Consider the following 26,158-nt stretch of genomic DNA (forward strand, 5'->3'; position numbering starts at 1 on the left):
GAACCCAGCGTTCAGAACAAAAAGTTCAGAATGCCAGGGTGCCCTGCAGGAGATCGCGGGGAGGGGGTGTCCAGCAGTGGGACCCCCGTGATCAGACAACTTATTTCCTTTACTTTGGATAGAGGATAAGATGTCTAGGGACGGAATACAAGTGATTTAATTGTCAACTCAACTTCCAATTTCGTCAAGAGTCCTGCAACATCAGAAAAATATGTCTGCTTTCTCCTAGAAACCATGCCACCCTGTCCCTGTGGTGTGTCTACTATTGCAACTTCGTACCACTGTGGTGCTGATTTTATAAGAGTGGCCATGTTTTTTTTTTTTATATCCCTTGACATTTTGATGTCACTTTTCACTGGTTACATAAGGCCAACATATTTAAAGAACACTGCAAAATACATACCGGTATCTGCTTTTGCAAGGTCATCCTGACCTACAGGGGGACAAAAAAAAGAAATTGACTAGCAAAAACAATAAAAAAAAAACCTTAGCTTACTAATAAAATGAATGGAAGAGTGTGGTTCTGCACTAGCAGCTGTGAAACTTTGGTGTTACAAAAGGTACAGGAAAAGCATCTATAATGGTCATATAGCCCATAGTATTTTACCTTTTCCAGATTCAAACCCAACATCCTCATTTCTCCCTTTGTAGCCACCTAAGGAGGAATAACATTTAAATTGACATAATATTCCTCTGTAATAATGGGTCAAAGCTTTTCTATTAGAGTCACTAAGTACATTATGGGTGTATTTCACATGTAAAGCTGTCTGTACATATTTGATGTGCAGGGTTTTAATCTGCTTTGATGCTGAAGAATTAAATGTAAACTGAACGACTAAACACAATCAAATCGCGCGCAACATGTTAAGGATACTGTACGTGTGAATACACTCTACGAATACTTTCGGAATTTCTAGCTCAGTGAATATTGCACTCACTACAAGCGTTTACACAAGCTTCACTACAGGCAGGTGAAAATTCATTTTTGCTAATGTTTTTGACAAGACTCTGCAAGAGAATTGGCCGACCATGTCTAAACTGAGCAAATGATTGTTACAGCTCTTATACATCTGTGTTCGGAGCTCCGTTCACAGAAATCATTCATATTACTGGAGTGAATTGGAGGGAAAAAAATACTGCAGTTTTTTTTCTCCACTCAAAACAATGGACTGAACCCATTCAATGTCAATGGGACTGTGTTCTATGTGCAATGGACCATACAGTTCAGTTCTTTTGCATGTGTGACAGAGCCCCAAAATGCACATGTAACTTTAGCCTTAACAGTGCAAAGGTGGCGCATTCTGAGTCTACAACATGCAATCCTTTTGTTCCTACTCCGCATCACACAGACAGGGACAGGCTAGGTCTTTCAGTACAGACATCATATATAGACTATCACAAGGACTAACCATTTCCACTGAAAGGGTTGTTCAAGGCGTTACTCCTCTATGGTCTATCCTTTTGACAGGACATTAATGTAGGATTCATGTGACTACAATCTGGCAATCAGCAAAGTGATGAGCCTAGAGTTTCGCACCGTCCGAAGCCCGTAGAGAGCAGTGGAGAATTGAGAGAGGAACCCTAAGGCCAGAGGCAACAACCCCCGCTATGATTGAAGCATCAAGAAAAAAAAAAATCCTGGTGATCGAGACATGTAACATTCACCTGGAAGGAAGTACAAGGCAAGGCGGCCCAAAAAACTGTATAATATCAATGGAAAGGGTCATGAAGGAGTATGGGACCACGAAGGAAGACAGTTATACTGGAGGGGGAAGAGGAAGAAAAGCGGGCAAAGCAACAGGCACCGCCACCTCCAAGAGCACTGCCCAGCACCCGCAGACACAAAAGATGAGAGGAAGACAAGGCCGAACATGAATTGGATCCCAATGGTCAGAACTGACTGGCCTCTCTTTTTGCCTAATGTAAGCCTCCTAGTGGTAAGCAGCATATACCCATGGTCTCCTGTGTCCGCCAATAAAGCGACTCAGAAATGGTGACAAATTTTTGTAACCGTAAGCCTAAACTTGACTTAAATGGGTACTCCATTTAAAAACTTGTGGATAGTGTAGTGAAGAAACCTGTCCCCTGTAGCAGAATGAGACCCTCCACACGGACACAGTTTTTTGATTTACAGCCCACTCCCTCTCTCTCAATCTCAGCTGACCTCTCAGCTGGAAGGGGACACAGTTTATACACCGCTAACTAGGGATCGACCGCTATTGGTTTTTTAGGGCCGATACCGATAATCGGTGGAGGTTAGGGCCGATAGCCGATAACTTATACCGATATTCCGGTATAAGTTATCGGCTATTTATCTCCCCTCGACACCGCTGCAGAGCATTGATTTAAAGCGGGCGCTTTAAATCAATGCACTGCGGTGGCTTTTGCGGGGCCATAGGCCGCCGCCACCACCCGCTTCTCTACCCTACCTGTCAGGGTGGTCCGGGCCATCCATCCTCCCTTCCTGTAGTGTCCGGTGGCATTCCGGGTGGAGGGTGAACCGGTCCGGGCTGTCCTTCTCCAGGGGTCCTCTTCTCCACTCCGGGCAGGCTCCGGCCTAGTACGCTGCATAGACGCCGATGCGCAGTGACGCCCGTGCGCAGCGACGCACCTGACGTCACGGCGTCTATGCAGCTTACTAGGCCGGAGCCTGCCCGGAGTGGAGAAGATGACCGCCGGAGAAGAAGGACAGCCCGGACCGGTTCACCCTTCACCCGGAATGCCCCCGGACACTACAGGAAGGATGGATGGCCCGGACCACCCCCATTACGGGTAAGTTTAATTTTTTTTTTTTTATTGACTCGGAGGGTGGGGCCCGACCGGTATAGCGGTATGGGCAAAAATCCATACCGGTATACCGGCCAGCACTACAGGGGGCGGTCGCGGTGCGGCGGATCGAGGGGGGGGGGGCTGGGTGTTCGGTCGCGGTGCAGGGCATTATCGGCAAGGTAATTGCCGATAATGCCCAAAATCGTGATTATCGGCCATACCGATAATCGGTCAATCCCTACCGCTAACATTAACTGTGGAGCCCAGCCAGAGGAGCGCTCTACAGCCTCTCCCACCTGCCCGTGGCGCCTTTCTACCATTGCCCACTACCTGTTGCAAGACTACAACTCTGCACACCACGCGGTGTGGGCAGGTGGGTGAAAGGCTGGGAGATGTGCTGAGAAAAACAGTGTCGCTGTCCTTCTGACAAAGGGTCTAAAACAAAAAGCAGAGGGGCTCCATGTGGAGAATCATACGGGCTGTGTGTATAGGAGAACGGAGGGGATACAGGTTGTCGCTTACCCACTCCGGTTGTGCAACGACATACACAACAATGGACAGCACATAGTGATAAGCAAAACAGGGTCCCAGTCTGCAGCCTTCCCGTAGAGACTTGAAAAGCAAGATGCAACTTCAGAATTAAGAGGGATTTGCGTGGCGCTGACCGAAACAAATACAATCCAGGTGCGGTAGGGTAGCATGAATAAAAGTTTCTTTGACCAAGATGCAACGCATTTCACTGCGCAAGCACAGCTTCCTCAGGCAAGTTTGCGCAGTGAAACACGTTGCATCTTGGTCAATAAACTTTTAGTCAAGCTATCGCACCTGGATTGTATTTGTTCCGGTCAGCGCCACGCAAATCCCTGTTATCTGACAAAGGTTAGCAGAGATAGAGGGAGCAGACTGTAAAACAAAAAACAGTGTCCCTATGCGGAGGGTTACATTCCGCTACAGGGACACAGTTTTCTTCATTACAGTGCGCTTGCACTGAGGTAAACCAGTTTCAGCTTTGTGTCAAATAGGAGGCAGACAGGTCTGGAGTTTTCCACACCTAGACTTTTCTTTCCTCAATTAGCGTGTAGACAGCCTTATATTTTCCTTTCCAGGTGAGCCCACCAGCCCCTGCAGTCTGGCATGATGCAGCATAGCTTCAGCTGACTAAAAACATAGTGGTAAAGTGTGCATTAGCTCTAGGACAACCTTATGAAGATGTGCAGCCTGCACTTCTCCCATGCGGAGTGCAAATTGACTGCTAGCCACATGCTCTGCCAGGCACATATCAAGGTCCCAGACGTGTGGTCGCTTGTAAACATCACAAGATCGCTAACCAGGGATCATTAATACCCTTTCTTTATAGCCTCCCACTAAAACTTAATTTTTGTGTTTTAGAAACCGTAACGGTATAATTAAGAATTAAAACCACCAATGTCAGTCACTGATGTTATATCACTGTATTTGTTATCACTTGAGCTCACAGCCCATAGACATAAAAAATGTGCTTTTACATCATATCAGTTTTTGGCTGCAGTCCAAACAAATAATAAAAATTGACTGTCTAGAGCAGGAGCAGATCCCCATATCAAACCTCTCCAGTCCCGAACAGTTCTTGACACAGTCAGGGGTGGCAGCAGGGAGTGCTGTGGTCACAGAAAAGAACTACACACCTTCCCGTGGAGCATACAGCAGCTAATTACTGGAAGGCTTAAGAGTTTTAACCAGTTGTTGTTAAAGGACGAGCCAACTGTTCCTGATACTGCAACCAGTGTATGTTAGCCGGCTTCCAGCTGAGACCTGTAGCTGGGGGCCGGCCGGCATAGAAAGCATGCAGCAACCGCACAGACAGATAGGCAATAATTGTGCCCCTTTGACGCATGTGGAAAGGCAGTGAAGCCTAGAAGCCATGAAAAGAATCCCCATCACCAAGGGAGATCAGGGGAGGCTAAGGAGCCGTGGATTTTATCCCTTCGCACTGAATAGGGTCCACAAGACACGGCAGGTCACTCCACCGGACACCGCGCACTAGCAGTGAGGTGCCGGAACTTCAGCTGCAGATACATCAGCCCTTGGAGAAGTGACAGGCAGCAGAGAAAACCATGTAGACCATTGCGTGGCTTACTGTTATGGGTCCATGAAGACAACAGTGCACTCCAGCGGTCACCTCTCACTAGTAGTGGAATATTGAATCTGTCCTTATGATCCCCAAAAGTAGAACGGACTAGGAAGCCAACACCATGACCTTCATGCAGGGACACTAAGGAATACTCATGCTGCAACCTCAGAGTGGCAAAGGTACGAAGCAGCACGCTTGGAAGCACCTGCTAAAGTGTTGCACAGCTCCGAGGCCAGGGGACAAGAGCGGGCCGGACCCAGGCAAACTGAGCAGCTCAGAGAATGGAGCGCCGCCGACCCCTGCAATGAAAGGGGGGGGCGCGGAGCAAGACGCCGGAGGAGTGATGCAGCTAGACGCCGCTGGAGGGAGCAGGAGCAGTGGGGGACCCGGACCCAGGGTACAACGTCCAGGCGCTGGCCGTTGGCGAGAAGGGGTTAGCAGTACATACTCTATGCCTTCATCACATATGGTGGGGAACAGGTAGCGCTATGCTTCTGAACCCCCACCTGAAAAAGGGAAACAAAATAGGGGAAAAAACCCTAAACAGCCCTTACTAGAAAATAAAAAAGACCACCAGGTCTGGGGAGCTCCTAGACCTGTGTCTTGTCTCCTACTGACACTAGTTTAAACAGATTACCTCACTTCCAGTGGGCGGGTATATCCTGCCAGGGAGTAGCTGACTTTTTTTCCCGTAGTTTCAGCGCCTCCTAGTGGCAAGAGCATATAAGGAAAGGTGTCCCTCAATGAAGAGCGACTGAGAAATAACACGTTAATTAAACCGCACAGTCAATGGGTTTACGTAAAAAAATACCATTGCATATTTTTGGTTACTTTGTATACCCTAAAAAACTAAAAGAATTATAAAAAGCAATCATAAAGTCCCATCAAAACAAAAATAGAACAGAAAAAATTGGTGGCACAAAAAAAAAAAAAAGCCCTCATATGGATCTGTAGGTAGAAAATTGAAAGCGTTATGATTTTTAGAAGGTGAGGAGGAAAAAAAACAACGAATGCATAAATGAAAAATGGCTCGGTCTTTAAAGGGGTACTCCGGTGAAAACCTTTTTTCTTTTATATCAACTAGTGGCAGAAAGTTAAACATATTTGTAAATTACTTCCAATAATAAATCTTAATCCTTCCAGTACTTATTAGCTGCTGAATGCTACAGAGGAAATTCCTTTCTTTTTGGAACACTGATGACATCACGAGCACAGTGCTCTCTGCTAACATCTCTGTCCATTTTAGCAACCGTGCATAGCAGATGTATGCTAAGGGCAGCATGGTGGCTCAGTGGTTAGCACTGCTGCCTTGCAGTGCTGGGGACTTGGGTTCAAATCCAACTAAGGACAACAATAAATAAAGCATTATTATAATATCGTCAGCAGAGAGAACTGTGCTCATGATGTCATCAGAGAGCATTCCAAAAAGAAAATAATTTCCTCTGTAGTATACAGCAGCTAATAAGTACAGGAAGGATTAAGATTTTTTAATAGAAGTAATTTACAAATATGTTTAACTTTCTGCCACCAGTTGATTTAAAAGAAAAAAAGGTTTTCGCCGGAGTACCCCTTTAACCCCTTAAGGACGCAGGACGTAAATGTACGTCCTGGTGAGGTGGTACTTAACGCACCAGGACGTACATTTACGTCCTAAGCATAACCGCGGGCATCGGAGCGATGCCCGTGTCATGCGCGGCTGATCCCGGCTGCTGATCGCAGCCAGGGACCCGCCGGCAATGGCCGACGCCCGCGATCTCGCGGGCGTCCGCCATTAACCCCTCAGGTGCCGGGATCAATACAGATCCCGGCATCTGCGGCAGTTCGCGATTAAAATGAACGATCGGATCGCCAGCAGCGCTGCTGCGGGGATCCGATCCGGCGTCTCCTGCTCTGGTCTGTGATCGAGCAGACCAGAGCAGGAGATGACCGATAATACTGATCTGTTCTATGTCCTATACATAGAACAGATCAGTATTAGCAATCATGGTATTGCTATGAATAGTCCCCTATGGGGACTATTCAAGTGTAAAAAAAAATGTTAAAAAATGTAAAAGTAAAAAAAAAGTGAAAAATCCCCTCCCCCAATAAAAAAGTAAAACGTCCGTTTTTTCCTATTTTACCCCCAAAAAGCGTAAAAAACATTTTTTATAGACATATTTGGTATCGCCGCGTGCGTAAATGTCCGAACTATTAAAATAAAATGTTAATGATCCCGTACGGTGAACGGCGTGAACGAAAAAAAATTTAAAAAGTCCAAAATTCCTACTTTAATACATTTTATTAAAAAAAAATTATAAAAAATTTATTAAAAGTTTTTTATATACAAATGTGGTATCAAAAAAAAGTACAGATCATGGCGCAAAAAATGAGCCCCCATCCCGCCGCTTATACGGAAAAATAAAAAAGTTATAGGTCATCAAAATAAAGGGATTATAAACGTACTAATTTGGTTAAAAAGTTTGTGATTTTTTTTAAGCGCAACAATAATATAAAAGTATATAATAATGGGTATCATTTTAATCGTATTGACCCTCAGAATAAAGAACACATGTCACTTTTACCAGAAATTGTACGGCGTGAAAACAAAACCTTCCAAAATTAGCAAAATTGCGTTTTTCGTTTTAATTTCCCCACAAAAATAGTGTTTTTTGGTTGCGCCATACATTTTATGATATAATGAGTGATGTCATTACAAAGGACAACTGGTCGCGCAAAAAACAAGCCCTCATACTAGTCTGTGGATGAAAATATAAAAGAGTTATGATTTTTAGAAGGCGAGGAGGAAAAAATGAAAACTTAAAAATTTAATTGTCTGAGTCCTTAAGGCCAAAATGGGCTGAGTCCTTAAGGGGTTAAGGACCAGGCCAATTTTCACTGTAGGACCAGAGCGTTTTTTGCACATCTGACCACTGTCACTTTAAGAATTAATATCTCTAAAACGCTTTTACCGAATATTCTGATTCTGAGATTGTTTTTTCGTGACATATTCTACTTTAGGTGGTAAATTCTCGGCGTTACTTGCATCTTTTTTGAAGCTCTCTACTTGTAAGGAAAATTGATATTCCAAATAAATTACAATTTTCTTTACAAATACAATAAGTCCACTTTATGTTGGCATCATAAAATGGACATACTTTTACTTTTTGAAAAAATTAGAGGGCTTCAAAGTAGAGCAGCAATTTTCAAAAAAATTCATGAAAATTGCTAAATCTGAGGGGACAGATGTTACAGAACTACAACTCCCAGCATGCCTGGGCAGTCTAGGCATGCTGAGAGTTGTAGCTTGGCAACATTTGGAGGGCTACAGTTTGGGCACCACTGTAACAGTGGTCCCCAAACTGTGACCCTCCAGATGTTGCAAAACTACAACTCCCAGCATGCCCAGACAGCCATTGGCTGTTTGGGCATGCTGGGAGTTGCAGTTTGGCCTTCCTAGTGGTTGCCACAGTAAAGATCACATTACTTTCACTTCCCTACCTGACCCAGGATCCACTGTCCTGCTCTGCCATTGGTCAGAATCAGTTCTGACCAATGCCAGGGGATAGGAGATCGCAGGAATAGCAGAAAATCGCATGTCTGAATTGACATGCGATTTTCTGCGATCGCCGACATGGGGGTGTCTCAGGACCCCCCTCGGCGTTTGCCTCGGACCCCTGCTGAACGATTTCAGCAGGCGTCCAGTTTCGCACGGCGGGATGCGAAATTCGCTGGGACGTATGAGTACGTCTCTGGTCCTTAAGACCCAGGGCGCAGGGACATACTCATACGTCCGTGGTCCTTAAGGGGTTAAACTGATTAGCTCAGGGCCTGGAGGCGGGTATATCCTGCTGGGAGGAGCAGACTTTATTGCCATATAGTGTCACACCTCCTAGAGACAGCAGCATACACCAATGGTCTGTGTTCCCCAATGGAGCCGATAGAGAAAAAATCTTTTTCCCGTAGCCTTCACTCACAGCGCCCACCCAGTTACCGACACCATGTCCACTTTTTTGCAGGGTTTCCTTCTGAGTTTCCTTCTAGTGTTCTTTGGGAAATTTTATTTATTTGGCTTCTTCTAATGCTCTGTGAAACAGGTTTACCATGTGCCAGTGGGCAGGTACATCCTGCAAAGGAAGAGCAAACCTTTTTTCTTCAGCCTCCTAGTGGAAGGCATCATATACCTATGGTTCCTGTGTCCGCAATGAAGGCTACGAGAGGGATTTACATGAAGTAGCCTTTTAACCTATAGTTAACAGAATAGCTAGTGTTTCTCTTCACTTTAGGGAGTTGTGGAGGCTCATTGGAGTCAGATGTCCACCAATTAGACATCAGAGCATACCTCTAATATGCCTGATATGAAACACAATAAAGGGGTTGCCCTATATAAACGAACAATTACAGCCTAGGAGTGTAAAATAAAACACACTATTCCTCACCTTGCAGTCAAACATAAACAATCAAGACAGTCCGGTGTCTGTTTCCTTGCCAGGTAATGTGCTGTCCCAATTCCAGTGATGACATTGTTGACCGACTGTAGTGATTAGCATTTACGGAAGCACATTATTAGGATAAGCAAAAGAAAAGAGAAAAATCTCACCTCTTTGGCCAACGCCTCTTCTGTTCTCAAAACCACTGTTGCCACCTAAAATACGAAAAAAAAGTTGAATTTCTAACCATAACTGAGATATAGCTATTAAGATTACATTATAGAAACTCCAACACAAGTTCTCTTTACCTTACCATGCCATGACTGGTTTGGGTCTTTGTTTTATGACTGGTTATCTTTGGTTTTGTAAATTAAACAAAAACTTATAGGTGAATGACTGACAGGCAATTTGTATGGATTTGTATGGACTGAGCACTAGTCAGCAAATCTTATACACTTTAGTACACTAAGGGGCTGGTTTTTGGAGAATAAAGGTTATACAATTGAGATGATTTTTTTTCTAAAACGTAGTCTAACGAGTTATGCATCCTTACAAACTTGATGGCCTATCCTCCTGCACCCTTGTCGATCATGCAAGCAATGCAGGCTACCATTAGTAGCAGCAGCGCAAGGTACTGCATTATTGCCCCATGTAAATAAAGAGGGTAATGCTAAAGTACTTTGGCCGCACTGCTACTAATGGCAGTACCTCGGAAAAGCTTCGTAACCCATTTAAACCAATGCATGGTGAGCATGCCAGTAGCTGGATGCCAATTAATCTGGTACTGATGGCCTATTTTGAGGCATGACAGCATAAACCTCTTTAACATGAAAAAAGCTAGAATAAATAAAAGCTATAATAAACATATGAAAGCCAAAATTACCTCCTCTTCTGAAATCCCTTTGTCCATCAGATTCCTCATTGTTACCTTCAAGTAAAAGGAGGAATGATTATTAAGTGCAAAGAAAAGGGCATTCTGGGCATGGGGACACATTTCTTTAGTGAAGGTTTTTACAAACCATGCTTGTATAGTTACTATTTGTTGGTTTTTAAGTCAATGATGGCATAAGTCAATGATGGCATGGGGTTGGAAATAATCACGGGGCTAATCAGGCAAAAATTTATGGAACCCCAGTAGGTTAAGAGAGGTAAACTGGCTAAACAGATTTAGGGTAATGGAAAAGATCAAGATTTACTTAGGCCTTTGGGGGGGGTGGGTGTTATGCGGAGGGTCAGACTACTGGGACCGACAGCAATCATCAGAACAGAGGTCTCAAAGCACGTGACTGAATTGAGCGACAGTCACACTTTAGCTGTCTAGGACATCCAGAGATCAAGGAGTACAGGGGTTCAGCTATATCTGGAATTCTTACTGACCATGAAGCAGACCGTCTTTATTCGGATAAGAGACATGGGATATCAATTCTTGTGATCAATGGGGATGACAAGTATCTGAACTCCAGGCGTTACCAATTATTATGTTGGCTAGGAGATGTTGGTGGGAGAACTTCAAAGTTCCTTTACTGTTTAAATCAAGTTAAGCATCAACCCATCCAGAAGTTATGATAAAAAGGGGGTATTCCCATTTGGACATTTACTCCATCTCCGCAAGATATGTCAAAAATGTTTTACACAGGTGGGTCCCAACCTTAGGGACCAGCACATTTCTCAAGATTGAGGTAATTTATGGCTACAAGAAGTGGTCAAGAAGCCTACAAAGGGGCTGTTGTATGCAGTTTAAGCAACTCTCAATGAGATCAAAGGGGTTATCCAGTTAACAATGATCAGACACTCAACAGGATAAAGGATAAGTGTCTGATCGCGTGAAATCTCCAGAATGGTGCTTGACTCTCCCAAAGCACACCAGCCCCCACCTTCTACGATGTAATAGTCTAGGTAGTGACAGCCCCTCAGCCAGTCTATTGCTTTACATCCACTACCGGCAAATGCAAGCAGGTCAGAGGGTTCACTACACTGGGGATGGGTCCCAGAGTTGTGATCCGCATATATTTAAGGCATATCCTATAGATCTACAATAAATCTTTACATTGGAATACCACTTTAATACACTTTTAAAACTCACCCTTTCTCCCAAAGTTTCCGAAACCACCGCTGTCACCTAAAATGAGCAAAATATTTCATTTATGAAAAAACATTAAAGCCTTGCGAGACCAATAGACCAAAAATATCAGTAAACAAGGTGGAATATTGAGGGGCATTCATCAATATTTTACTAGTATATGTGCTATTATAGACAAGAAATGTCGCCTAAGAATACACCATCCTGCACCAAATTCACCAGAAGTCTTACGCCATTTGATGAATTTGGCACACGCGAACAACATTAGCTCAGAGTCCTATTTTTCCCACCAGTCCCGTCAGCATGCGGCACTGGAAAAAAAACTAAGCAGCCAAGCTGCCTCACTTTCCTGCTCGGCATCATCTTCCTCTCCCCCTGCCGCCCATTATCCAAATTTTAAGAGGGGGGCAGAGGACCAACACCGCGTCAGTTCATTTGGGGGATGTATTGCACCTGTCCCCAACTTCACTGACACCTCAGAGGCCCGACAGGCTAAACCATCCTGGCAGGAGGAAGGAAACCAACTCCAAGAAATCACAAAACCAGACAGAGGGAGACCCCGGATGGTGAACAAAAAAAAAAACAGGAACGACAAGAGAACACCATCCAGAGAACAACCAACTCCAGAGAACATAGGGAGAGCTGTGCAACCCTAAGCCGAAGGCAAGCACAGTCAAGGTGGAGACCAGAAAACCAAATAAAGGAAGAGAGACTGTAACATTCTCCGGAGGGACATGGTGCAGAAGATCGATGACCTTAACCAAAAAAGCTGCAGGCACCAAAACCACTGTCCCAGGGGCACGGTGCGAGCATCTAGGAGAAGAGCGGATCAGAATAGGACACAGAGCCTGAACAGCAGTAAAGAAACCACATCCGCGCAGAAGCCAAAAGTGGCCTGACTGGCAAAATCCAGCAGACCAGATTGCCATCCATCCCCGGAATACAGTGACCTTGAAGGAGGAGACGGAAGGAAAAAATTACCAAGAAGGGAGCAGAACGCTCTGAGAAGGAGCATCCCGGAAAACGGGAGCGGCCGACATGGGAACTGGAGGTTCCCGAGTCACCTGGGAGTTCTACACCTGAAGGGTGAGCAAACCCAATCCCCACGAAATACTCCGGGTGACTGACTTCTATGTGGAGAAAAGAACAAGTGTGGACCAGAAAGACTGCCCCACAAGGGGGATTGCGGAGAAGTCTGGGTAAGATGGCTACACAAGCCTGAGACCAAAGACAAAGCCCTAAGGGCCAGGAGGGCCGACTCAGAATAAAGCACGCCACAGCAGCCTAGGAGGGTGCCCAATACAAGGAGACATCTCAGTACTCGCAAACACAGCAAAGAGGGGATAGACAAGGAAAACCAGCCTTGGACCCCATTAGTCTTAACGGACCAGAGTACTTCGGACCAACATCCCGTCAGGACGGGAACAGAGAGGGAGACAAAGGGAACCTAGGTTCTAGCACATGAAGGTTAAAACAGAAGACTGTTACACCAAGTGACGCTGTCAAAGGGAAGGATGAACACGCCCCACCGGAGAGAATGCGCAGAGGAAGACTAGAGCAACAGCAGGACCCAAACAACAGATAGCTAGACCAGCTGTCGTTAAGGCATACATGATTGTATAAACTCCTCCAGCAGAGGGGGTACCATGGCTGCATGAGAAGCAGTAGACAACCAAGAAACAGAGGGAGAGCCAGACTGCAACAGTGGGCAGTAAGCACACAGGGCCACTGCAACAAACCGAGGTATGGAGGTGCCTTGTGTGTCCCCAGAGGGAGCTGAATCCTGGACACTAGTGCTGGGTAAAGATACAAAGACGTGACCACAAATGTAAGTAAGAAGCGGACGTATCAACATACGGCTTTGGAGGAACATCCCCTCCGGGGTGAAATGCTGGACTCTGCGGAAGAAAAAAGAGGCATAGGGGTGCTGCTGAACTGACTGTCGCCCAATCAAGCCCAACATCAGACCAGAGGTGTTCAACCGCAGCCAGCAGACTTGTGGAAACAAGCTCACAGGAAAGCCCGAGGTATACCCCACCGAAAAGGAAGGGAGGTGGGCTCCATACGTGCAGTGTCCGAAGCGTATGTAGGGACACAAGACATTGTTACCTCACGATAGTAGTGGGGTACCAAGACTACAACTACGAAAGAAACAGCAGACCTCTAAACATCCGGCAGCATGGAACCCAATCTGGCTAACTGGCATAGCGACCATGGAACACACAGGGTCACTGCCGTCAGAACCACACACAGAGTGGGTACCAGCCTTCAGCCATGAGAGCGGCAGGCATGTGGTGAGGGACCTGAAAGAGTAGGGAACCCAGCAAACCAATATCCGGTGCATTGTATAGGGCCCATGGGGTCACACACTCTGAATCTCACCGTGGCATTAGGTCACCAGAACTTCTGCCGTGGTGCACGAAGTGTATGGTAGGTGACCCAATGCAGTAATACACCAAGCAGACAACCGTCTGGCCGACTGGTACCGGAACCCGGAACACCCAGGAACATTCCTAGGAATACTCCTACAGAAGTGTGGTATTGGAGTGTGGCAGATTTGATGGGCAACCTAGTGGTGCAGGAGACTATGCAGATTTATGTCTGGCTGACTGGCATACAGCCCCATGTACCTGCGGGAACACTTCCAGATTCCTCACACCAGCAGTGAGATATGAGGAGCCCCAGCCATGCACACGGCAGCGGAAACCATGCAGACAACAGTCTGGCTGAAAGAGTACACCTCCAGACGCCAGCCGGTGGCGATAGCGATAGGCTGACAACCGCACCGATAGGCGATCCCCCTTGTGGCAAGTTAGAGGGTGGGAGGCCTAGGAGCCATGGATAATATCCCTGTCACCCCGGAGATTGGGGGAGGCTGAGGAGCCGGGGAATGTATCACCACAGCTCTGTATAGAGTCCATAAGACAAACCGGTCACTTCTTCGGACACCGCACACTAGCAGTGGGGAAACGGAACTCTAGCCATGTAATAAGTGAAAGGCAGCAGAAGAAACCACGCAGACTACTGTCAGGCTTACCGGTATAGAGTCCATAGTAGACATCGGGTCACTCATTCGGACACCTCGCACTAGCAGTGGGGCACCGGAATTCCAGCCGCGGAGGCAGCAGCTATGAGCTGAGTGACAGGCAGTAGAGGAAACCACAAAGACCACTGTTTTAGGTATCGGGTCCATGCCCACACAGGGACACTAGAAGTTGGGATAAAGAGCACTATCCATGGAGTGGCAGACATGAGAATGGTGACCTGTGGAGGAGGGAATCATATTGCTAAGAAACAGGCAGAAATTAGGTATGCCAGAGGCATACCTCAACCAGCTCAATGTAATTTGCCATATCGGGTCACTGTACAAAGTGATGGAAGCAAATAACTGCCAGCTTGATTTACCCAGGGATTATTAACCCCTTAAGTCCTGCCACAGGTCCTGCAGTACGTCATTTTCAAAGAAGAAGGGGGAGGTCATACATACTCACCCCGACTATCTTCTTATACTCACCCAGGCAGCTTCAGCCAGCTTATGGACATGCTGCATCATGCCAGGCTGCCACAGCGAGGCGAGCAGGGGCAGTGGGGGACCCAGACCCCGGGTGCAACCTCAAGGCGCTGGCCATTGGTGATAAGGGGTTAACGACCCATACTATTTGCACCATGCTAATTTGTCGCATGTGGGAGATCAAGTAGCGTCATGCTCCTGTCTACCAACATAGGAAAAACAACAAAGCAAAACTAACTAAACTAGTTACTTAACTAGAAAACAACTAAATAAAAGACAGTCTGGAGAGCACCAGACCTGTGTCTTGCCTCCTACTGACACTAAGCTAAACTGATTACCTCACTTCCAGTGGGCAGGTATATCCTACAAGGGAGGAGTAAACTTATTTTCCTTAGTGTCAGCGCCTCCTAGTGGCAAGATCATATACCCAACTGTATCTGTGTCCCCCAATGAAGAGCGACCGAGAAATCAAAAGGGTTATGAATTTTAAAAGGTAATGAGGAAAAAACGAAAGTGCAAAGACTTAAAAATGCTGAGTCCTTAAGGGGTTAACATGAAAAAGCTAAATAAATAAAAGCTATAATAAACATATGAAAGCCAAAATTACCTCCTTTTCCGAACTCCCTCTGTCCATCAGACTCCTCATTGTTACCTTAAAGTAAAAGGAGGAATGGTTATTAAGTGCAAAGAAAAGGGCATTTTGGGCATAGGGACACATTTCTTTAGTGAAGGTTTTTTAAAACCATGTTTGTATCGTCACTACTTATTGGTTTCTTAGTCATCAATTGCATGGGTTTGGGCATAATAATCACAGAGCTAATAAGGCAATAAACATTAATGAAACCCCCAGTAGGTTAGGAGAGGTAAACAGGTTTAGGGTCATGGTAAAGATCAAGGTTTACCTAGGCCTTTAAGTTTTATGGGTTGGGTCACTAGAATTTAAAGCAATTTTCTCACTAATCCACAGAACAGGTGTAAGGATCTGACCAGGGTATGTAGGGGGCCGACAGCAATCATCAGAACAAAGGTCTCAATGCACCTTTCTGAATTGAGCGACAGTCACACTTTCCCTGTCTAGAGGACATCCAGAGATCAAGGAGTACAGGGGTTCAGCTATATCTGGAAATCTTACCGACCATGAAGCAGGCCGGCTCTATTCAGATAAGAGACATGGGATATCAATTCTTTTGATAGCTGGGAATGGCAGAAGTGACAAGTATCCAGGAGTTATCAACTATTATGTTGGCTAGGAGATGTTGGTGGGAGAACTTCACAGTTGCATTACTGTTTAAAGGAAGTTAAGCCTCAATCCATCCAGATGGACATTTACTCCATCTCCACAGGATGTGTCAAAAATTATTGTAACAGGTGGGTCCCACCTTAGGAAGCAGCACATTTCTGAAGATTGAGGTCTGGAGCAGACTTCGTTTTTGCCTAGTGGCAGCAGCATAATATCTATGGTCTCTGTGTTACCCAATAAGGCAGCCGAGAAAATTGTCTTTTGTATGCAGTTTAAGCAACTCCCAATGACGTAAAAGGGGTTATCCAGTTAACAACTATCAGACACTCAACAGGATAGAGGATAAGTGTCTGACAACGTGAAATCTCCAGAATGGTGCCTGACTCTCCCCAAGCACTCTGCCCCCTCTACAAGATGTATTAGTCTAGGGAGTGACAGCCCCTCAGCCAGTCTATTGTTTTACATCCAATTCCAGAAAATGCAAGCAAGTCAGAGGGTTCACTACACTGGGGATGGGTCCCAGAGTTGTGATCTGCAGACATTTAAGGTATATCCTATAGATATGCAAGAAATCTTTACATGGGAATACCCCTTTAATACACTTTTAATACTCACCCTTTCTCCCAAAGTTTCCAAAACCACCGCTGTCACCTAAAATTAGCAAAATATTTCATTTATGACAAACAATAAAGCCTTGCGAGACCAATAGACCAACAATATCAGTAAACAAGGTGGAATATTATCACTAGACTATACTCCTCCTTGTATACTGGTATTATTGGTCCCAGTATGATATGTATGCTGATAATATTCCTCCTTGTTTACTGGTATTATCATAATGGTCTCAGTATACAGGATTGGGTCAGTAACTATGATTGTAATATGTATTGTGATAATATTTTCTTACATACCGGTGTTATTTGGCAACTATACGATTTTTTTTATAGGTACATTTTATCATCATGGAAATTTATTTTACCTACAAAATGTAACCATTTTTTTTAAATTAAAGGACATTTGCAGCAAAAGACAACTTATCCCCTATGCACAGGATAAGGGATAAGGTCTGATCGTGGGGGATCCAAAGGGATAAGTGTCTGATCGCAGGGGGTCCGACCGTTGGGTAAGAGGCTGGGCCACATGAAGTATTTCACAAAAAGTAACAAGCAGATCCTCCTCATTAGGTAGGCAGCAGATCCTCCAAATTAGGTAGGCAGCATAGTTCCCCCACATTAGGTAGGCAGCATAGTTCCCTCACAGACACACAGCTTCCAGCCATACAGTATCGTATACAGCAGAGAAGTAACCGGGACAGCCTTGTGTATCGAACAGATCTTGCAGGACACATGGATGTCCTAACTCCTGATGGGGAAATTAACCTCACATGGGGCCACAAAACATCATATCCAGCAAGTTTGAGACTCCTGTTCTAAAGCATTTGGGACCTCTACATTTTTTATTTTTTTTTGAAGAGATGGATAGCCCCATTAAGTATTCAGCAAACACCTTTAGGGTAGGGTCACACGTAAAGGATCAGCAGCATATGTTATGCTGTGGATCCACCAATGACCCAACCCATAGTGTGGCTTCAGCTGTTGCCATCCCCTCCACCCCACCCCTGGCCTGCTCCGAGCTGCAATCTGCCACTCCAAGCAGCCACACAGGGGCCAGCGAATCGCCAAGTGCACTTAGAGTGTACTTAGACATCGCATAACAGTATGCACACGGAAACTCGCAGGCACCTGTGCGGCTACTTGGAGCGGCGGTTTAAAGCTGCAAGCAGGCCAGGGAGCGGGGCAACAGCTGGAGGCTGACTATGGGTCGGGTCACCAGTGGATCTGCAGTGTAGAATACGCTGTGGATTTGTTTACGTGTGATCCTACCCTAAAAGGTCAAATGTTATAATAAATGCATTTAAGCTATAATTACCTCCTCTTCCAAACTCCCACTGGCCATCAGACTCCTGGTTGCTACCTTAAGAAAAGATGAAGAAAAGATGATTAACTACAAAGAAAATGTACTTAAATTTTACTAGGTTCTCCCACCAACATTTATTCCTAATCTACAGACTAGGTAGTGTCTATTGGGAAGGGAGAGGGGATAGGGGTGTGACCGCTGGGACCTAAGCAATCATTAAGATGGAGGTCAAAATTTACAAATATGAGTGACAGTCACTGCGCTCAATAACGGTATAGGGGACAGCTAAAGATAGTCGAGCATAGGGACCAGACTACGAATGAAGCAGTCTGACACTTTATTCAAACATGGGACCACCATTTCTGTGATTGCTGATAAGGTCCCATTAGTGGCAACCCCTGGCAAACAGACATTTATACCTATTCCAAAGGATATGAGAAATGCTAGTGGGAGAGCCCATTTACAGATGTAATTCTGATTATAACAAGGTAGAGTCATACATGCTGTATTTTGCCGGGTGTTTGCTGCTGCTAATTTTGCTACCTATTCACTTCAATGGGTAGGAAAATACGGCATGTGTTACCCTAACTTAAAAGGGTATTCTGAGCTCACACCCTCTTATCCACAGGCTCTACTAGGCAGCTCCATAAACAAACCGAGCAGCAGCATTCATGTACAACTCACCGCTCCATTCATAGCAAAGACTCCGGGGTCCCAAGCACTGGTCATTGCCCAGCGGTCATACTGGACATTGCCCAAAGATGTGTGGATAGGGTAGTTGCCCAAACAGTATTGAACCACGAGCAACACTGTTTTCCCGCATTATTGACACCGCCCAGCAATCAGCGCTGAGCATTTTCGGTGTGCTCCATTGGGGGACACAGGAACCATGGGTATATCTTACTGCCACTAGGCATTCAAAAAAGAAGTTACATAGTCTGCCCCTCCTGGCAGGATATGCCCAACCTACTGGCTCTGGGCTATTCAGTTTTAGTTTAGTGTCAGAAGGAGGCAGACAGGTCTGGAGCGCTCCAGACCTGGTCTTACTATTTCTTGGTTTTCTAGCTTCTCATGTGTAGTTAGAATTTTCTAATTTTTTCTAGGTTAGGGTGACATGAGCATGGCGCTGATCCCCCAAGTGGCACGGTGCATAAGGTATGGGCCGTTAACCCCTTCTCACCAACGGCCAGGTGGTAGTACCCTGGGTATGAGTCTCCCTCTTGCCCCTGCCTGCCCTGCTATAGAAGCCTGGCATGAGCAGTGTGGTTTTAGGATGCAGGTGAGTATGCTCCTTGTGGCTAAGTCCTCCCCCCGTTCGCCTTATTACTGGTGCTATTTCTCTTTTTATTTTATTTTATCTTCCATTAAGGGACTGGGGTGGTTTGGGTATTCTGGGGGCTGGGCACATGTGCTCGTTTTCCTGGGGCTGGGGGTATTCGGTTATAAACTTCCCACACTACCAAGCCGGCGGGCACGTCACCATGTTGCGCCAGGTTCTCATGCAGCAACAGTTTCTGCGACTGTCGCACAGCGCGCCGCAGCTAGGTACAGATCAGGGCGATATCGGTACTCTGCAGCATCCCTCCTGTGCAGTCGAGCTTTCTCTGCCAACTCTTTGGGAGTGGGTCCTAGATGTGGGATTAGCAAAATTGGACTTTTACAGCATATCCTATAGCTATGTGCCAAATATCCTGTGGACATGCCATAAATGTTCATATAGGAAAACACCTTTTATACTTTATACAAGTTAAAAATATAGCGGAGATGCTATGAAAAAATTAAACTCACCCCTTGTCCCAAAGTTTCCAAAACCACCGCTGTCCCCTAAAGTAAACAAAATATATAACATTTATGATACTTTAAAGACAATCATTAAATCCTTGCAAGATATGTAAACTGCATGTGACAGAACATCTTTACTATAAGTCAACTTATTGATCATTTCCACTTAAATACAAAAGAAAACCAAATTGTATTTTTACCGCCCAAAGCTGCTTTTTATATAATGGGATTTTTAGGTCACCCGCAGCTCCCACTAAAATATTGTTACCACAGTAACTAGATAAAGAGTAGGAATCAAATTAGCAGTCTTTACCACCTGCAGTGCTTATGTATCTTCAATACAGTGTTTCCCAACTAGGGTGCCTGCAGCTGTTGCAAAACTACAACTTTCAATATAAGATTTCTAAGAACATCTTGAAATTTCTGAAGCACTTTAAGTATAACATTTGTGCAATATTATGGAAATCATGAAAACGATCTGCTGCAGAAAGTGGTTACTGGATGAGTAAGTACAATAAGGAGGAGAACTAAAAGGTCAGCTTAGAGAGAAGATACCCTGTAATTCACACAAACTAACCTGTTCTTCCAAAATCCCTTTTGCCATCTGAATCATTGCCGCCTCCTATGTACAGACACATTATAATGTTAATACACCTAACATAACTCATGACTAATACGAAATAAAAAATAAAAAAATCACAAAAATAAACCACTTTACTTGAACCCGACAAAGAATTTGAAGACTTGAGACTGAAACTTGTCATATTTTAATATGTTTTATTACAGCCCCAGGCTTAACCCCTTAAGGACTAGGCTCATTTTGGCCTTAAATGGGCACTGTCAGATACAAAAACATTTGATATGTTGTAAAGCATGTATAACCAATTGGTTTTGCAATTGCTTTCATTAGAAAATTTTCAGTATTTCATACTAAAAAAAAAAAAAAAGCCAGTCAAACAACTGCCCCCCTGCCTGCTTGGACACATACTAGTCCTGCTGTGTCCATGCGTCATATGTGAAGAGCACAGAGGGCCAGTGGCGAATTTGCCAATCTTAGTGTTCTCTGGCAAATGCCAAACATCCTGCATGGTGTTTGAGGTAATTTTGCAGGGCTCTGGCAGTGCTCCTCCTTGCACAAAGGCAGAGGTAGCGGTACTGCTGCTGGGTTGTTGGCCTCCTCCATGACTCCTGATGTACTGGCCTGTCTCCTGGTAGAGCCTCCATGCTCTGGACACTACGCTGACAGACACAGCAAACTTTCTTGCCAGGATGAGCTACACTACCTGAGCCACTTGTGTGGGTTGTAGACTCCGTCTCATGCTACCACTAGAGTAAAAGCACCGCCAGCATTCAAAAGTAGCCAAAACATCAGCCAGGAAGAATAGGAACTGAGAAGTAGTCTGTGGTCACCACCTGCAGAACCACTCCTTTATTGGGGGTGTTCCCTTTACTTTTTTGAGCAGTGTATTTCAGCTGTGAGACCTTATGTAGACAGGTCTGTATCTTTCTAAATCATATCCATTTCACTCATTTTACCAAGATGACTCCAATCAAAGTGTAGAAAAATCTCAGAAATGATCAAAGAAATGAGGAGCCAGAGCTAAATTTATTGTCATGGTTTAGGGTCTGAAAACTTATGTTCATGTCAAATTTTTAAATTTAAAGTTTTTCTTTAAAGCAAAATTTTTTTCCCTTTGTCATTATGGTGTATTGAGTGTCGAATCATAAGAGGAAAAAGGAGATTTTTGTTTACTTACCGTAAAATCTCTTTCTCGGAAGATCCATTGGGGGACACAGACCGTGGGTGTATGCTGCTGTCTCTAGGAGGTGTGACACTATGGTAATAAAAAAAAGTCGGCTCCTCCCAGCAGGATATACGCGCCTCCAGGCCCTGAGCTAATCAGTTTAAGTTCCAGAGCAATAGGAGGAGACCAACAGGTCAAAGAAAAAAAACAAAACTGTCCGAGAACCAGAAGAAAAAAACATAACTGAACACACCCTCGGACAGAGAAACAAAGGAAACCCCAAAAAGGGCAGGAGCTGTGTCCCCCAATGGATCCTCCGAGAAAGATTTTACGGTAAGTAAACAAAAATCTCCTTTTCTCTATCGGCTCCATTGGGGGACACAGATTGTGGGACGTACCAAAGCCGTCCCTTGGGTGGGCAGATAAACAGTCAGGCAGACGGCCGAACCACTGCCGTCTGCACTATACGACCCAGACTAGCATCAGCCGGTGCGAAGGTATGAGCTCTGTAGAACCTCGAGAAAGTGTGCAAAGATGACCAGGTAGCCGCCTTGCAAATCTGCGAGGCCGAGGCTCTATTCTGGAGAGCCCAGGATGCCCCAACAGAACGGGTAGAATGAGCCACAACCCTGAAAGGAGGAATTTTCCCCTTACAGCGATAGGCTTCCGAAATGGCGGACCGAATCTACCGAGAAATGGTGGCCTTGGAAGCAGATTGTCCCTTACGACGACCTTCCGTAAGGACGAAAAAGGAATCACACTGACGAAACGACGAAGTGATGAGAGATAAGACCGAACAGCCCGAACTACATCCAGCTTGTGTAGTAAGCGCTCCTTAGGATGAGAAGGAGCAGGACAAAAAGACGGGAGGACAATGTCCTCATTGAGATGAAAGGCCGAAACCACCTTAGGCAAAAAGGAAGGATCTGGCCGGAAAACAACCTTGTCCTTGTGGATCACCAGAAACTGAGAAAGGCAGGAGAGAGCTGCCAATTCAGACACCCTCCGGATGGAGGTGATGGCAACAAGAAACGCCACTTTCCAAGAAAGGAGGCGGAGAGAAACCTCTCTAAGGGGCTCAAAGGGTTCACCCTGGAGGGCACTCAGAACCAAATTCAAGTCTCAAGGGGGAGAGGGTGACCGATAAGGAGGAACAGCATGCGCCATTCCTTGAAGGAAGGTCCGGACATAATAGAATCCAGGGGCCGCTGGAAAAGAATAGCAAGGGCCGAAACCTGACCTTTAAGGGAACCGAGAAAACCCCAGTTCCAAACCCGACTGCAAAAAGGAGAGAAGACGGGGAACAGAGAAGGTTACAGGGGATAAATCCTGAGCTTCACAACAACGAAAATAAGACCTCCAAGTACGGTGGTAAATTCTTGCGGAGGAGGGCTTACGAGCCCTGAGCATGGTGTGAATGACTTGGGAAGAGAACCAGCGGGCCCTCAAAACCGCGGTCACAACCGCCACACCGTCAAATGCAGCGACTGTAAATTGGGGTGGCAAAGAGGACCCTGAGAGAGCAGGTCCGGACGGAGCGGAAGGCGCAGTGGAGCGTCATCCAGGAGCCTGACTACATCGGCATACCACAACCTTCGGGGCCAATCTGGAGCTACCAGAATGGCAGGGATGCCCTCTGTTTTGAGCTTCCTCAGAACCCTGGGAAGGAGCAGAAGGGGAGGGAACAGACAGGGTAGGGCAAACCCCGCCCAAGGAATCACTAGGGTGCCCAGGCCAGAGCCTGAGGGTCCCGGGACTTGCTTTCCGCCCAGATGAGAATCTTTGTCACCTCGGCCATGGCTGCCAAGCTGCGAGTGCCACCTTGTCGATTTATGTACGCTATGGCAGTGGCGTTTTCTGACTGGACGCGGACAGGACTGAAGTCGGGACTCCCAATGAAGACAAAGAAGAATCGCCCGTGATTCCAATATGTTTATCGGAGCCAGTGAAGGGGAAGAAATGACCGCCCTTGGAGAAGAAGGGGTGAGCGGAGCCACCAGAGCAGAGACTGACGGACCCTGCGATGGAGAACAATCTGACGATCGAGGGACAGAGGAGACCTGTCCCATCGAGAGAGAATCGCCAGTTGAAGGGGGCGGTAATGAAACTGGGCAAAGGGTACGGCCTCCATAGTTGCCATCATCCGACCCAGGACTTTCATACAAGTGCGGATGAGGACTGAGACCTGGGTCCGAAGGGACCCCGACAGAAGCGCCAGACGTTTGTCCAGCGGGAGGCAAATTCGGGCAGAGGCAGTGTGGAAGCAAAGTCCCAAGTAGGTTAGAGACTGGGTAGGACAGATTACTGATTTGTCCCGGTTGACCATCCACCTGAAGCGATCCAGAGTGGGGAGAGTGACGTCCACATTCTCCAGAGTCTGGGCTCTGGTTGGAGCCTTGATGAGAAGGTCGTCAAGGTAGGGTATCACCGAGACTCCCCTCGACCGTAACAGGCCCATCACTGGTGCAAGGACCTTGGTAAAGACCCGAGGCCAGACCGAAGGGGAGGGCTACGAATTGAAAATGCCCCTCCGGAACCGCAAAGCGGAGGTACCGATGATGGCCTGGAAATATTGGCACATGGAGGTAGGCATCCTTGATGTCCACCGATGAAAGAAACTCCCCTTGTTCCAGGGACGCCACCACCGAACGGAGAGATTCCATTCGGAAGTGACGGATGAGAAGATGACGGTTGAGACGCTTGAGGTCTAGGATTGGTCGCACAGAACCGTCCTTCTTGGTAACCACAAGAAGATTGGAATAGAAACCTTGGAACCGTTCCCCTGGAGGAACGGGAACGATAACCCCCTGGAGAGCAGAGACTGGAGAGCCTCTCGAAATTGCTTCACCAAAGAAGGCGACCGGGGGCCCGGGATCAAAAAAAGCGGTCCCCGGAAGGGAGGCAAATTCGATTCGGTAACCGATGGACACCACGTCCCTGACCCAAGAGTCCTGAATGTGTGAGGTCCAGATATCTCGAAAAAGTAAGACGACCTCCCACCCGAGAAAAAAACACGGGTGGGGGCCTCACTTCATGCAGAAGTGGGTTTGCGGTTGCCTGATTTTGGCGCAAAACGGCCGGACTGGTTGGAGTCCGACTTCCAAGACGGGCGCGCCTGGAACGAGGGAGCCTTGTCCCGCGAAGGCGCCTGCCCGGACCCTTTGCTGGAGCCAAAGGTCTGAAAGGAAGAAGACTTCCTTTGGGAAGTAGGGCGAGCCTTATTTTGAGGCAACAAGGAACTCTTACCTCCCGTCGCCTCAGAGATAATCTCATCAAGGCGCTTGCCAAAAGGACGGCCACCCGTAAAAGGAAGCATAGTGAGAGACCTTTTGGAAGCGACATCAGCATTCCACACTTTACGCCACACAGAGCAGCGGAGAGCCGCTAGGTGACCCACAGCAAAGGCAGAACGGGCTGACTGCATGGAAGCTGCGCACAGGAAGTCCCCAGATTTAGAGAATTGAAATGCCAGGGCAGATAAATCCTCTGGGGGGGGGGGATCCCGCTAAGATATCCTGATGGAGCTTTTGGCACCACTCCGACAGGTCCTTGGACACCCATGTCGAGGCGAAGATGGGAAGGAGAGAAGAGTCAGCTGCTTCAGAGGCAAACTTCGCTAAAGATTCTACCTTCTTGTCCGTGGAATTCTTAAAGGCAGCGGCATCTGCCAGTGGCAGTGTAGTTGCCTTAGAGATCCGGGAGAATGCTGGATCCACAGAGGGAGGGGAAACCACCCTTGTGACAAAGTTCTTGCCAAATGGATAACTTTCTTGAATCGTCTTGATTCCTGGGAACCTCTTGTCTGGATGTTTCCATGCAGATTCCAGAATGTCGTCAAAGTCAGCGTGAGAGCTGAACCTTTGAGGTGCTGGCTTAACACGATGAAAGGATACTCCTGGAGTGACATCCGAAGATCCTGGGTCCTCTGAGTGAAAGGTGTCTCTTATGGCTGTCACCAATGAGTTTCACCGTTTCAACTGAATCCGAGCAGTCCTCTGAGTCAGATGCTGGCTCGGAAGCCTCGTCCGCCAGTTTACCAGGAGAATGTGAACGAGTAGAGGCAGTCCTGGAGGGGGGTGACCCTGACCGGGTACGCGGCTCTGGCGTGGCAGAGCGGCGACTCCGATAACATCCTCCGGAGGAGCGACGTTTGTGCCCAGATGACGGGGGGGGGGGGGGGGGAACGCCCACGTCTATCTATAGACAATGGAAGAGAAAGACGAGGCACCCCTAGTGCGCTTGTGAGAGCACTAAGTATGTGGAGACGAGGAGCAGGCCCTCTCAGAGGCCCTGCGCAAGGAAGACCCCCACAAGGCGGACACCACTTCCCGGGAGGACTCAGCCACCGAATGGGAGACTTAAATCAAGTCAGCCATATACTGGGTCAGGGAACAAACCCAGGCTGGTGGAGCGGCTGAATCCACCGAAACCAAAAGGGGGTTCCAGGGGGTCTGGGAGAGCAGGCGAACAGGCAGGGCAAGTGGGCTCAGCAGAGCCAGGCATCTTGGTATTACAGTGCTTATAGACAAACGTCACTGGTTTCTGTTTAGAGGGAGGAACAGCTCTGGATACTGACATGAGAAAAGAGACAGGAACTT

The 26,158-nt window shown here is 46.5% G+C and overlaps 1 protein-coding gene across 5 annotated transcripts in view; it reads right to left on the reverse strand.

Annotated features, from left to right (window-relative positions):
* DDX4 (DEAD-box helicase 4) overlaps window positions 1–26,158 on the reverse strand; it is a 125,313-nt gene that overhangs the window by 32,210 nt on the left and 66,945 nt on the right. For 4 of the 5 annotated variants that reach the window (XM_056547657.1, XM_056547632.1, XM_056547624.1 and 1 more), the window contains 10 exons: window positions 20,393–20,437; window positions 19,822–19,857; window positions 18,046–18,090; window positions 16,732–16,767; window positions 15,484–15,528; window positions 11,369–11,404; window positions 10,169–10,213; window positions 9,456–9,500; window positions 608–655; window positions 404–433 (listed from right to left, as the gene is read on the reverse strand). In XM_056547657.1, coding sequence (XP_056403632.1) covers window positions 404–433; window positions 608–655; window positions 9,456–9,500; window positions 10,169–10,213; window positions 11,369–11,404; window positions 15,484–15,528; window positions 16,732–16,767; window positions 18,046–18,090; window positions 19,822–19,857; window positions 20,393–20,437 — 411 coding nt within the window. The remainder of the gene's footprint in view (window positions 1–403; window positions 434–607; window positions 656–9,455; window positions 9,501–10,168; window positions 10,214–11,368; window positions 11,405–15,483; window positions 15,529–16,731; window positions 16,768–18,045; window positions 18,091–19,821; window positions 19,858–20,392; window positions 20,438–26,158) is intronic. The other variant, XM_056547650.1, reaches the window with a different exon arrangement.

The sequence above is a fragment of the Hyla sarda genome, chromosome 1 (genome assembly GCF_029499605.1).
Source record: "Hyla sarda isolate aHylSar1 chromosome 1, aHylSar1.hap1, whole genome shotgun sequence".
Taxonomy (NCBI): Eukaryota; Metazoa; Chordata; class Amphibia; order Anura; family Hylidae; genus Hyla; species Hyla sarda.